At 17.1% G+C, this 15,467-nt stretch overlaps 4 protein-coding genes across 4 annotated transcripts; 2 read left to right on the forward strand and 2 right to left on the reverse strand.

Annotated features, from left to right (window-relative positions):
- Nucleotides 1-167: 167 nt before the first annotated feature.
- On the reverse strand, nt 168-3,509 carry PRELSG_0313600 (exonuclease I, putative; the record flags this gene model as incomplete). The annotated part of the gene is made up of 1 exon (XM_028680130.1): nt 168-3,509. The coding sequence occupies one exon, from the start codon at nt 3,507-3,509 to the stop codon at nt 168-170; it is 3,342 nt and encodes a 1,113-aa protein (XP_028531657.1).
- A 1,034-nt stretch (nt 3,510-4,543) lies between these two features.
- Nucleotides 4,544-8,985, forward strand: PRELSG_0313700 (conserved Plasmodium protein, unknown function; the record flags this gene model as incomplete). Its single annotated transcript, XM_028680131.1, has 2 exons — nt 4,544-8,362; nt 8,776-8,985. 2 exons carry the CDS (start codon nt 4,544-4,546, stop codon nt 8,983-8,985), a joined length of 4,029 nt encoding a protein of 1,342 aa, XP_028531658.1.
- Nucleotides 8,986-9,390: 405 nt separating this feature from the next.
- PRELSG_0313800 (mago nashi protein homologue, putative) lies at nt 9,391-10,252 on the forward strand (the record flags this gene model as incomplete). The annotated part of the gene is made up of 4 exons (XM_028680132.1): nt 9,391-9,425; nt 9,612-9,730; nt 9,797-10,074; nt 10,238-10,252. The coding sequence occupies 4 exons, from the start codon at nt 9,391-9,393 to the stop codon at nt 10,250-10,252; spliced, it is 447 nt and encodes a 148-aa protein (XP_028531659.1).
- Nucleotides 10,253-10,671: 419 nt separating this feature from the next.
- PRELSG_0313900 (conserved Plasmodium protein, unknown function) lies at nt 10,672-13,105 on the reverse strand (the record flags this gene model as incomplete). Its single annotated transcript, XM_028680133.1, has 2 exons — nt 10,672-12,808; nt 12,969-13,105. 2 exons carry the CDS (start codon nt 13,103-13,105, stop codon nt 10,672-10,674), a joined length of 2,274 nt encoding a protein of 757 aa, XP_028531660.1.
- Between the last annotated feature and the right edge of the window lie 2,362 nt (nt 13,106-15,467).

The raw sequence follows: 15,467 nt of genomic DNA on the forward strand, positions 1-15,467 counted from the left end.
CTTGAATGTTTGTAATATTTAAAATAGTATTGATTATCTATATGTATAAATTGACAAAAAAAAAAAAAAAAATATCTAAAATAAAAAAAAAAAAGAAAAAAAAGTTGAACAAAAAAAATAAAAATGAAAATGGGAAATAAAATAATAGTTTCGTGGTTATAATTTTTTTATAAATTATTATCAATATATGGATTGTAATGAGGCATATTTTCTTTTTCTTTAAAATAATCAAAAGTATTAATTTTTTGATTTTTCGGTTGATAATTATAGTTTAAATTCTGTAGTATATATTCTAAATTGATTTCACTTATTTTTTCTTTATTTTCATTCACATTTTTATTTTTGCGAGAATATTCATTAGAATATTTTTCGATTAATCTAGGACTACTTATGTTTTTTTCTCTTTGTTCATTTAGTATTTTATTTTCATTATCACCTACTTTAAATGAATTATTTTCTTTAAAATCTTTATATCCCATATTTACGTTTTTATTTATTAAGGATTTTCCTAAAGGAGCATTTGTAGATATATTGCTTATTTCATTATTTTTTATTATGATATTATCTAGTTTATCTTTTCTATTGTTAATGATATGACTTTGATGTATGGGTATTTTTTCATTTTCTAAACTCAAATTATTTAAAAGTAATTTATTATTATTATCTTTGTTTTTGATAGGCATTATAAAATAATTTTTTATATCTTGAGTTGTTTTGTTTTCACATTTTTTTTTTTTTTTGGTATCTTGAATATTATTTGATTCATTTTGGGGGGAGGAATGATAATTCAGATATCCTTCATTTGATTTAATGGAATTATTAAATAAAGTTGAACAATTTTTATTAATGTTATCATTTTCATTTATATTTTTTAATATACTTTGTTTACAGTGTTTCTTATCTACTTTTTTAAAAAAACTTGTTATTCTTAATTGGCTTTTACCTTTTTCACTTTTAACAGGCGTTTTACTTTTGTACGGAGAAAAAGATGACTTGCTTTTATCGACAAATGGAGTTTTTATTATTTCTGTTTTTTTAGTCAAATTAATATCTATATTGGATTCATTTTCTTTTTTTATTTCATTGTCATTTATATATATATTTGCTTTATATAGTTCATTTTCTTTTTTAATTTCATTTTTATCCTTTAATTCATTTTGCTCATCCATTATATTTTTATATATTTCTTTTTTTATACTGTTTTTTTTTTTTCCTTCATTTTCCTTTATATTATCATTTTCTTGAATCAAATTTATTTCAATATCTTCGTCTTTCTCTATAGATGATTCTTCTTTTGAACTTGTTTTTTCTTTACAGTATTCTGCCGGTGTTTTTGTTTGTTCTTTTAATTGTCTAAAAAGAAGAAATTTTTTTTTCATATTTTCATAAATATTTCTTGCACTTTCTGTCTTTATATTTTTTTTTCTATTATTTATAATGTTATTATTCTTAATGTTGTCAAAAATATTATTATTTCCATCATAGTCATTAATCTTACTATTGCATTTATTTATTTTATGATTAGAGTTGACTTCATTGTAGCAATGCTTTGAATTATAATTTAATATTTCTTGTTCATCGATCTTATTTTTATTGTCTCTTATCAATGCTTTATCACAATTCCCTTTTTTTTCCGAGATATCTGTACGTGTTTCATTTTTTGTATTCATTTGAGAAAAGCACATTTTTGCCTTTTTAAAAATAAAACTATCTACATTTTTCAATTTTCTTTTATTAGTTTCTGAATTAATGTTTTCGGTTTCTATATTATTCCTAAATGTTGTCACAGTTGATTTATTAAGAATGTTTTTACAGTTGTCTGGAAAAATGTTTTCTTGATTAAATTCATTATTTTCAAAAGAATCAACTTTCGATATTATATTTTCATTTTCAAAAATATCAATGGAACTATTTAAATCATAATTATTTAAGTTTTCAATAAGTTTATCAGAATGTGCATTTAATTTAGGTTGTATTTCTTCAAATTCTTTTTGATAAGAATTGTTTTTACCATTTTCATTATCTTCATTGTTTATTTGTTTTTCTAAATTATTATATTTTTCTATATTATTATGACTTTTTAATAGTTCAGGTGATATTTCCAAATACTCAAAACACTCTGAAGTAAAATTTTGAAAAATATTTTCAAAAACTTTTGGACAATTTAAAGAATGTTCATCTTGTTCATTTTTATTTTTAGGTGTTATTAAATTTTTCTTTTCATTTTCAAAATTTCTTTCATAATTTTTTTTGGGTGTTGAATTTATATCATTAGTAATACTACTTAGAGAATTATTTTCCTTTGTAGAATGATTATATTTTAAAGAATATTCTAAAATTTTATCAATAATGATCACGTTATCTGGATTTTTATATGAACTTTTAAATGATTTATTTATTGTAATATTTTGACAGAGAAGCAAATCATAAACTTCATGCTGTAAAAAAGCATTTTTAATCTCATGATATTTATTCATTAATTTTTCTAATGTATTTAAATTTTGTGGGATTTTATATTTCCATTTTTCATGAGAAGTTAAATGTAGAAAAATATTTTTAATATTTTTATATTGATAAACCAAACTATATGCTGTTTTAATACCCATCCCATTTACATGAAAATCATTAGTATAATCACATCCGCTCAGTATACACATAGCTAAAAACATATCTATATTAAAATGTTTGAGTTTATCTAATTCTTCAGGCCAATAGAAATTTTCTATGTACTCTTTTATTATTTTATCATAATTTTTTCCTTCATTTTTTATTTTTTCACTACCTTTTTTTTTATTATTTTTTTCTAATTCTTTAATAGGGGTAATATAAAATTCATTAAATGAATTAGAAAACGGATTTTTTATTTTATTAATGATATTTATATCAATTAAATCATTAATAGGTAGCAAACTTATTTCATTACAATCACCGTTATTTTTCAACTTATACAAAACTCGTGGACACCCATATACTAACAAATCACTATCTTCACTAATAACACATGAAATATATCCCATTCTACAAAGGTAAGATAGTTGTGCATCGGCTTCATAGGGTGAAATGATATATTCTATATTTTTTTGTTTACAAAAATTGATTACGCTATCAATAATTTCTTTTGTTACACTTAATGCTTGAATACATTTTTTGATTACCATTTCATTATTTCTTGGATTTTTGACTTTTTTAATTATTTCTTGTGCTTCTTTTTTTGCTTTTTCTCTTCTATTTTTCCGTATTAAGTTTTCTTCTTTTTTTTCAGGTAATTCATCACCATCAAAAACAAATATTACTTTTATTTCATAGTAGTTTATTATGTCTAACATTTTTTCAATGAAATTTAAGTAACTATTGTTAAAGTTTTCTGTAATTATATCATAGGCACAACTGATTAATCCTCTATGTATCCAACACATTATATCCACCCCAATAACTTCATTTTTGTATTTACTGATGTGTGAACTTTTTATAATCGGTTTTAAAAACTGTAACAAATTTGAAATCCCCATTTATTAAATTGTATAAATGCTAAAAATATATAAAAAAATAAAATAAATAAATAAAAATAAATAAGAGATATCATTAAAAAATCAAAGAATAAAAATTAAAAATAAAAAGAGAAAATACTTAAAAATAAGAAGTAAAAAATTTTAATATAAAAAAGAAAAATAAATTTTATTAAAAAAACTAAATTATTTTTTCTTCTCATTTTTTCTTCACTGTTCTTTATTATTTTTTTTTTTTATTCATTATTTTCAATTGTATACATCAAAATAAACATAATAAGAACAAAATGAATTTATTTTAACAAAAATTGTAAAATGAAATGATTAAAAATATATAAATATCTTTATTATATATATATATATATACATAATACATTTAAAAGAAATTATCAATTTAAAATTTTTGGTTATTAAAATTATAATACATTTTTTTTTAAATGTGTTAATTTAAATTTATATACATTAAATGTATATTTTTTTTTTTTTTTACTCATTTTTACAACAAAAATATTAAAATTAATACTTTGTATTAATTCGTTCAATTTTATATTATATATATAAATTTATTTTTTTTATTAATGTTTTTATAAATATTTATCAATTGAATTAAAAAAAATTTTCACTTTTTTTTACTATTTTTTATATGACAATATTGTCGAATAACAAAAATTTTGATATATTTCTTAGTGGCAACTAAAAATATAATCCCCAAAAAAAAAAAAAATATATATATATATATATATAATAGAGAAAATACATATAATGAAATATAAAATATATTTTTAATTAAAATTTTGGAATTTGTTATTTTATTTGTTTATTTTTTTTTTTTATTTTTAATTAAATTATACAAAGAAATTTATTGAAAATAGATATTCAATAAAGATAAGATTGCAACATCAAAAAATTATTTTAAACTTATAAGAATAGAAATATATATTTAAAAGAAGAAGAAAGAAGATATTTAAAAATAGAAAAAAAAAAAATTAGTATATATATAATTTAATTTGTATATACATTAAAAAAAATGATACGAAATGGTTATCTTGAAATTAAAAAGTGATAAAAAAAAGAAAGAAAAATCAAAGGACACTAAAATAGATTACCAGAAATGTATTAAAAAAACAAAAATAAAAAATAAAAAAATTGAAAAGGAAAACAATGAATTTGATCTTTCTATATTTATGAAAACAGATCATGCTTCAAATAAAATACGCCAATTGAATTATGGAAAATTAATTAAAGCAATAAAAAAAAATAAAAATATAATTCATAATCATATAGAAAAAATTATAGAAATATATGGAATAGGAATAATAGATGAAGATACAAATATAAGAAATTATTCTTCTAAAATATTTTATCATTTATTAAATAATGTTAATTATGAAGCATTTTATGGGAAAATTAAAACTTCTTTATTTCATTCATTAAAAATAGAAAAATCTTCTTTAAAAGTTTCAAATTTGGAATTATGCTATCGCTTTTTTTTTGAAAAAATTGGATATTGTAATAACTTCTTTTATGAATTTTTAAATAATGTTTTAGAATGTTTCATATCGCTTTCTTTTGAGTATCAAATACAAAGTTTAAAATATATTTTTTTGTTATTCAAGTATAAAATAAAGTATAAAGGGGATATTTCAATTAATGGAAAGAAAGAGAAAACTATATATGTTAATGAAAATAGAGTAAAAAACAATTTTAAGAAGAATAAACATATAAATAAGAAAATTACAAGTGAGAAGGGGGATCTTAATAATTATAAAACTATTGAAGATACAGAAGAAAATTTTAAGAATAATGAAGAAGGTTCTGATTGTAGTGATGATTATCAAAAAATAATTCATAAAAATATGCTAAATAATTATAATGATAATTTTTTAATTAAAAAAGATATTAAAATTGCTGTTGAAAATTCTACTAAAATAGATATTTACACAAAACTATTCAAATGCTTATATAATTTTATGGAAGAATCAATTTATAATTCAGTTAACGTTGATTTTGTGCATTTATATAAAAAAATAATAAAAATAATAGTTTTTGTAATAAGGAAAAAAATATTTTTAAAAAAGGAAATGATTTTTTTGATTAATAAATTTATAAAAAGATCAATAACGTTAATTAATGAAAATTTGTTAAATTTAAAAAATTGGAAACTTTTGAATTTGATTTATTACTTTATTGTCTTAGTTATACTGTTAGGCTTAAAAGAAATAAAATTTTTTGAAATTGTAAAAAAAAAATTATACATGAATCATTTACTTTTATTAAGATACTGTTTTTCAATTTATTACTATACTCTTATAAAATTTGAATTTTTTATGATAAAATTTCAGAAAAATGAAAAAGAAAAAAGTAACAATGAGACAAATGAATATAATGAATCATACAAGTTAAATTGTGTAAATAGTAATACTGTATATAATGAAATAAAATGTAATAGTAATCATGATAATGATAATGGAAAAAGTAATGGTAAAAATAAGAATTATATAAAATATTCAAAAAAATACTTTAATATATTAATATATTTTTATCAAATATATATAAATAAAAAAAATAAAAAAAATTTTTTAAATTTTAATACCTCATTTGGAACTAAGAATTTACAAAATTTAGAAATTGATGAAAAAGGTAATTCTGTACAAACTATAATAGATTTACTTGAAAATAATTTAAAAATTTGTTTAAATGATGAAGTAAAAATGATTAATAATATTATTTTAAGTTATTTGAAGAATTTTTCTGAAAAGAGTATTGAGGAAATAATATATTTTTGTTATTACATAATTATACTTGTACAAAATAATAATAAACAAAATGGTATTACTACTAAAATTTTTATTGAGCAAATGCTTTTAACAAAAAAAATTAATGAAACTAATGAAAATAATATGAATATATTACTATCATTTCAGTACTTAACTATTCCTTTTGTCTTTTTATTTCTTATAGATTGTAGTATCTTTATAAATAATAATTTTTTCAGTAATTTTTATAAATCTTTTAATGAAGAAGAAAAAAATATAATGGATATCATTTATTTTTTACAAAATGAGGAATCTATTAATATAATTACGAATAATACATTTGATAATTTAATTAATAATATATTATTTTTTTTATATAATTACAACGAAGATTTTTTTGTGAATAATTTCTTGTTCTTCTTTTGTTATTTAAATAGTAATAGCAAAATTAAAAAAATTTATACTAATTTTAGAAATGAAGAAAGCAAAAATAAATTACATCATTTTTTAAGATTAGATATTAGAAATGATTTATGCAGAACAATAAATAATGTAAAAACAAATTTGATTCATTTTTTTTTGAACAAAAATAATTTGAATATATTGTCATTTGAAATAATTAAAAATTTATATTTTTTATATGAGCACAATAATTCTAAACTTTTACTATATATTTATTACCTAATTATAAAGTCGAGCTTTCCTAATTCAAGAAATAATTTATTAGAAAAAGAAGCAATGGCTATTCTTTACAAAGTATTCTCTGTAAAAAAAACTGGTTCTTATATAATAAAGGATGAAATTAATAAAATTAATAATAATAATATTAATAATAGTAGTAATAATAGTAATAATTATATTAATAATAATTATATTGAAATATATAAGAAAAAATATAGATTCATTATAAATAATGAGTACATATATAAAGATGATTTTTTATATTTTTTTTTAAACTTAAATATACAGGAAACATATTTTATTTACAAAAATTATATACATTCATTAATTAATTTGAAATCGTTAAAGAATAATTATAATAATAGTGTGTATAATTGGAATGAAATAAAATATAGTAGTATCATTTTAATTATAAAAAAAATTTCTTATATTATTTCAAATATAAAAGTGTTTATTTTAAAAAATAATAAAAGTGTGAATAGTAGTTATATCTTAATTAATTATTTAATTAGAGTTTTTAAGGAAATAAAATTAAGTAGTGATTCATGCAATAACTTATTTATAATAATTAAAATTATTTTATTATTTTATTTTACTTCTTTTTATTTATTTCATTCTCTTTTTTTCAAAAATGATAATATTTCTGAAGGTAAACTAAAAGATAATAAATGTAAGAAAAGTCTAAAGAGAAAAATAGGTAATAAAAATTTCGTAAATTTTATAACAAATAAAAAAAAAATGATAAAGGGGGAATTTAATGAAGTTTCAGTATATAAAAATAATAAAGAAGAAATAGAAAAAAACAATTTAGAAGTGCACACAAATGTATTTGTAAAAGAAGAAAAAGTGGAAAAAGGATATAATTTTTATAGTGACACTTTTCATGATAAAATTGATACTTCTTTTTTCATCTCATTTTTGAAAAAATCTTTAAATAAGTTTATTAATATAAAAAAAAATAGTAAAATGAATAATTTAGAACATATTCTGCCGTACTTTTTTTCTAGAAAATTTTTTAATTTATTATTAGAAAAAGAATTTTTTTATTTTTCATTAATTAATAAAGAATTTGAAAATTTAAATTGTGTTAATGAAAGTTATAATTTAAGAACACATGAACACGTTCAAGAAATGCTGGATAATTTTGAAAATAATATAAACTTTGTTAGCTTTAAAAAATTAATTGATTTACCTGTTAGAACAATAATCAAATTATTTTGCATTTCTATTTTTAAAGTGGCAACTAATAAAAATATATTATATGTGACATTTTCAAATAATTTAAAAAATTTACCAAATGAATATTTTTATCATTTAAATTTTTTTTTATATTTTTATTATTTTATATCTTTTTTAATTAAAAAAATTTTGTATTTTACAAAGTGTTCTTTTTCTTTTTCAAATTATTATTCTATATCAGTAAGGACAAAATAAAAAAATATAATAGATACAATTAATATTATAACTTTATTTTTAATATGTATTCATTACTTTTTGCTACTTTGTGTTTTTTTTTTTTTTTGTAATTTTATAATTTTATATTTTATGATATTTTTTTAATTTATATTTTGTGATATTTTTGTAGTTTATATTTTATTTGAATATTCTATTTTTTTTTTTGTATATAGTTAAATATACATTTTATTTCTTTATTATATATATATGCATTTTTTTTTAAATTATATATTTCAAATAATTTTATATGTTATTTTAATTTTAAAATATTATCATTTCATATATAAAATTTAATTTTTCATTTTATTCCTATAGAAATTTCATTAAATACATGATTAATTTTGTGTTATTTTAATTTATATATATTTTTTTTTTAGTTTTTAATAAATACAATTTTATGTTCATATTGTATTAAAGAAGAAGTGGAAAAGGTTATGACTTCGTTTAAAGGAGAAGAAATATTTGAGATAACAAAAAAGAAGATAAAAAAGTTAAATAAAAAATTAAATAACACTATTGATAATATTTCGAAATATGAAAATAAAAACTTTTTTCCCAATGCAGAATTTATTAAACATTATTTTTAAATATATTTGAGATTTTTTAATATTTTATTATTTAACTCCCATTTTTAAATATATTCATTTCATATGAAATTAATCATACATTTTTAAAATTTTAACTTTAAAATTGTGTTTTATATTTTTTTATTTAAAACTTTTTATAGCGTTGTTTGTGTAGCACTACGTTTTTTGTTTTTATTGAAAAATTAATAATTTTTAAAATTTGAAGAAAAATATATGAAAAAAAAATAAAATAAACTAAAAATTAAATTGAATTTAAAATTAAAATTAAAATTAAAATTGAAATTAAAAATAAAAATAATATAAATAAGTAATTAAATAATTAAAATAAATATAAAAAAAAAATAGTTTAATATAAAATAATAACCTTAACATTTTTTAAATGTAGTTAATACAATATTAATAAAAATGTCTAAAAAAGATCGATTTTCTTTTAGATATTAGTAAAAAAAAAAAAAATAATAATAATAAATAGATAAATTTTTTTTTATCTTTTTATTTTATTTTATTTTATTTCTGTTTTTAATGATACATTCTTTTTTATTATATTTTATAATATTCAGCTTGATCATATTTTTTGTTTATTATTTTTTTTTTTTTTTATATTTTTTCCTTTTTTATATTCTTAGTGTTGGGCATGAAGGAAAATTTGGTCATGAATTTCTTGAATTTGAATTTAATTCAAAGGGAAGATTAAGATATGCTAATAATTCAAATTATAAAAATGATAAAATTATTAGAAAAGAAGGTTAAATATATATATATATATATATATATATATGTGTTATAATTTGATTCCATTTTTTTTTTTTAGCATATGTAAGTAAATCGGTATTAAATGAACTAAAGCGTATAATAAAAGAATCTGAGATTTGTAAAGAGAGTGATAAGTTATGGCCAGTACCTGACAAAATTGGAAAACAAGAATTAGAAATATATTTAGATGGAAATGAATATTATTTTACTACATCGAAAATTGGTTCACTTTCTGATGTAAGACAATGTAGTGATCCAGATGGACTAAGAGTTTTTTACTACTTAGTTCAAGATTTAAAATGCTTTTTGTTTTCTTTGATATGCCTACATTTCAGAGTAATTAATTTATTAAACATATAATATTTTTTGTTTATATCGCATTTGTTTAAATATATTCATTTTGCATAGATATTTTTCTTAGTAGAAAATTTATATTTTTCTCTTATTAAATATTAATTTTATTATTACCTATATATTTATACTTTTTTTTTTTTTCTAGATTAAACCTGTATAAAGTTTTCATATACATTAAATTAAGGAAAAGGATACAGCATTCATAAAGAATTTTTTTCTTTTTTTTTAAATATTGAAAAAAAGAAAAACATAAAACAAATATATATATATATATATCAAATTTTAAATTGAAAATACAAAAACAACAAATTATTAAAGTTTCAAAATTTATAATTTTAATAAAAATATATTATTCAATATTAATTAATAAAATAGTAATTATTAATATGAAATATATAATATATAAAAAGAAAATTTTTGTTTAAAAAAGTTTTAAATATAAAAAGATTTAATAATTTTAAAAATAGGAAAATAATAAAAATAAATAAAATAAAATAAAATAAATGTATTTCTTCAAAATAATGCTTAAAATGAAAACTTTCATTGATTGAAACTTTATTAATAATCTCCATTAAATTATTAGTCATAATTATCAGAATTATTACTTTCTTCATGTTCATCATATAATTCTCCATCAAACAATTCGTTATCATTTAATTCATTTTTTTTCTCAATTCCATTCAAATAACTATAAGAAGAAATTGAAGAATCTTCCCAACTTTCACATTCATTTTCATCTATATGTTCTGTTTGATCTTCGTTATCATTAAAAAATTGAGAATGAAATAAACAGCCTGTTAATATATGTCCTACATGTACTCGCTTAATAATTGTTTTGCTTTTTATATTTAATATGCTTATAAATCTCTCATAACTTGCTGAACACAAAAAGTTTCCTTTTTTATGTAAACTTAAAGATGATATAGCACCATTATGAATTTTGAATTTTTTCACAAGTGTAATTATAAATTGATCAAAATTGTTTTTTGCCCACATAGGAGGTAAATCATTTCTCATGTGAGTTTTATTATTTTGTTGATAATCTTTGTAAAAAGCATATAATTTTTCTTTATTTTTCATTAAATAATTATTACTTTTTTTTTTATATCTTATATTTGTATCTGCACATTTTTTAATATATATATAATTCAGTAGTCTATTTCCTGTTGCTATTTCAAATTCATAAACATTACCATAATTATCTGAGACAAAAATAATTTGGCTGTCCTTATTAGAAAAATTTTTTATGAAATAATTCTTTATGTTTTCTTCTTTTCTAGTAGGAATAATATCGTTATTTTTAACTTTTTTATTATAGTTTATATCTTCTTTTTTTTTTTTTTTTTTGTTTATTCCATTTTTTTTTACTTTTAAAATAGAATTAACGTTATTTTCCTCTTTTATTATTTTTTTCACATTCTTTTTTTCTAACTTCTCTTTTTTTATTTCAAAAATTTTTTTTTTTTCTTTTTCTATATTTTTTTTTTTCTGTAACGTTTTTAAAATTTTAAAGTTTTTTAATACTAATTCATGTGTGTTAAATTTTAAGTATATATCTTCTTTTAAATCTGAAATATTTTTTGAATTATCTATATTATTTTCTTCTTCTTTTATATGCTCACTTTTTTCTTTTTTTTCTTTTATATATTCCTTTTCTTCACTGTTTTTTATTTTATTATGGGTATCTCTATCAATATCTTTATACTGTTCATTAAATATATATGAGTTGCTGCATATATTTGTAAAAACTAGATCACTTTCATAATAATTATCATTAAAATAATTATATTTATCTTTACTAACATTTTTACTTTTAAAATGATCATAAATATACACGGGTTTATTTTGACATCTCATGTCATATAGTATAAGTTTGTGATTATAAGTCCCAGCACATAGTACATTAACATTTATATCATTCAAAAAAGTAATTGATTTTATAAGAGTTTCACAATTTAAATTTAATAAACTCATTCCTAATCCTTTTGATTTCCATAAATATGTACCTGTAAATAAATCAAAAACTTTTAAGCAGTTTTTATATCCTCCTATAGCTAATCGATTAGTTAGTAATTCGTTTACACATGCAGCATCAATTGGTTTACTTAAAATATATGATTGTAATATGCTTTTTTTTGATATCATGTTGTTATAATGATATTCTTTACATATATCTTTCATAATAACATCTTTATATTCATTTTCTCTCATTAATGTTTTGTTATTATTATCTTTATCTTCTATTATTTTAAAATGAATATTGTCCAGTACATCTTTCTTATAATTCTTAAAATAAATTTCCATTTTTTTTTTTTTATCCTTTTTATTTTTCGTCTCTTCTGTTTTATCTAAATGATATTTTAAGCTATCATCATATTTCCAATTTAAAACTTGAACATGGCCGGAATTACTAACAGTAACTAATAATCTGTCATTTATCATATAATCTTCATATATTCCATTTATTTTTTCATTATCATATATAGGCATAAAATTTAAGTAATTTGTGTACATTTTTTTGTTTTTATTAAATAAATCATCGTATATTAAATTATGATGATGGTTTAGCATCTTCGTATATATACAATTATTACATGTTATAAATGATAGTAAAGATGTATCACTAATATGAGGATTCTCTTCGTTTTCATAAAATTCAAAACTTTCAACTAAACCATTAGCTCTACATAATGTTATTTCTGATTCTTCATAGCCTCTTAAAAAAAAAAAAAAATTGTTAAAATATTAAAATAATGTAGGGGAAAAAAAAAAAAAAATAGTTCATATTATGAATTATAAATTTACATAATTTATATTCTTATTAATTTATAAAAAAATTAATTTATTTTTAGTTTTATTATGTACAAATTAGTTACCCATATCCCCCAGACCATGTCATGTAATTGATTTTTCTTTTTAAGTCAGCTTCGTTTTTTTGTTCACAAATAGAACTTTTAGTTTTACATTGTACATATTGTAGTAAACCTATTTTATCAGAAGTTATTATTTGCATTTCTTATTATCCCTTTTATTAATATTTTTGATTATACTTTTTAATTAAATTTACTTTTAAATTATTAAAAAAAATTTCATTTTAAAAGGATATAAAAAAAAGTTTATCTCAATTAATTTGAAATTTGAAATGTTTTATAATTATTTTAATTATTTTAAAATAAAATATAATAGAAGTTAAAACAATGTTCTTTTTATTATTATTTTTTTTTTAATTTTATAATGATAAATGAGAAAAAAAAAAAAAAAAAATTAATAAATAAAATAAAAATAAAAAAAAGAAAATACTAATAAAAAAATAATAATGATAATAATAGTAATAATAAAATTTTAAAATACATATAAAAGTTACAAAAATTTACGAAAACAGAACATAATTTTTAATATATGTAAATATTTTGTAAAATGTTTGAACAATATACAGTATTACATTATATATAGTTAACGCTTATAAAATTTTTTTAACTATCTTATTTATTCAAACAGTATCAATTTTTCCTTTTGTAATTTTTTCATCTACATTATAATATATAGATTTGTTTAATTTTTTTTTTTTTGTTTTGGTTTCATGTAATGTTATGAAAAGAACAGTAGCATTATTGGAAAAAAACCATTACGATATATAATAAATTTTTAAAAAAATTTTCTTTGATAATGTTTTTTTTTTTTTTTTTTTCATCTTATTTTTTCTATATTTTTTTGTTTTAATTCCATTTAAGATAGTTTTTTAATTTTTTATTAAAAATATTTTTATAACAATAAAAAAAAGTGTTTTTATAATGATTAAATTAATTTATTTAATAATCAGAACATTTGAATACTTGTTCTAATTTCCCAGATTGAAATTATGTAATAAAACAATTTATAAAGTATTTTAAAACTTTTTAATTAATAATATTTTTTGTTTAAATTATAATATTTTTTAGTATTTTTTTTTTTATGCTATTTCTTATTTTAAACTCTATTAAAATGTACTTTTTTTTTTGTTTTGTTTAATTCCTATATATTTTTTTTTGCAATTTTATTAATTATAATTTTTTTTTTTTTTATTAAATTATATGACATTCTGTTATATAAATATTTATATTTTAAATACTTTACTGTACTATTTTATAATATATATATTTTAATGCATTATATATTTTTTTCTTATACAGCTGTAATTTTCAGACAGCTTTTTAATTTTTTTCTTTTTTTCAATCTTAAAAATACACATATAACACTTTAAAAATTTCAACTTTTAAAAATTTTTTTTTTTAAAAAAAATAAAAAATTTAAAACATAAAGTTATTTTCATGAGTAAATCTTTATAAAAAAGTTCACTGTTTTTATATATTGATAATAAAAATTACATAAGAATTTTAAAATTTATAACACTATTAAATTTTTTTTTTTCTTTTTTCATTAAAATTAAAATTTTTATTAAAAATGGCAAATCCTGTTGTTTCTTGTTTTAATACTTTGTCTAATTTTATATCAGATATTTGTAAGGCTATAGTAAATTGTGTAGATGGTTCTTGTAGGGCTATAACATGTCAGTAAGTGATTGTAAATATTTTTATGTTATACATAAAAATTAAGTAGTATTAACTTGAAGGAAGAAAAAAAAAAAAAATTGAAGATTTCTGTAAAATAAAAATATAGGTTTTATATATAATATTTTTCAAATTGAATCAAGAATTTTTTTTTTTTTTTTTTTTTTTTGATTTTTTTATTATATTTTATGTAGTTATATTTTTTTTATTTTTTTATATTAGTTATCGTGTTTTTTACCTATCTTAATGTGTAGCTTTATTTTTAAAATATATTTTTTTGTTTTTTCTCTAAATCTATTAAAATAATTAAAGTTCGAATAACTATATTAGAAAACACTTATAATTTATTCTGATAATAATTGTAGTATATTTGGAATTAATAGTACATTATTTTTTTTTTTTTTTTTTGAGTAAAAATTTAAAAAAAAAAAATTTATTCAAGAATTTATTATGACTAAATAAATGATGAATATGCTTTTTCTTTATATAATGATAAAATTTTATGAAGTTAAATGAAAAAAATTGATAAAAGTTTAAATAATACATATTTTTGTAAATATAGAAAAAATATTAAATTCATATAACAAAGAATGCTTGATAAAATTGTGAAAAACCTGCCATTTTACATAATATCTAAATTTTTTACAAAATAAATAAAAATTTTATTAAAGGACTTATTATCTTTAACAAAAAAAAGAATAATTTACGATATAATTGGCATGTTAACTTAATGAGTTAAAAATAAAATATTATAAAAATATATTTAAAATAAATGTGCATATATATATAATTTTTCTATTTATAAATTCTTCTAAAAATTTTATGTCC

This window comes from Plasmodium relictum (assembly GCF_900005765.1).
Source record: "Plasmodium relictum strain SGS1 genome assembly, chromosome: 3".
Lineage (NCBI taxonomy): Eukaryota > Apicomplexa > Aconoidasida > Haemosporida > Plasmodiidae > Plasmodium > Plasmodium relictum.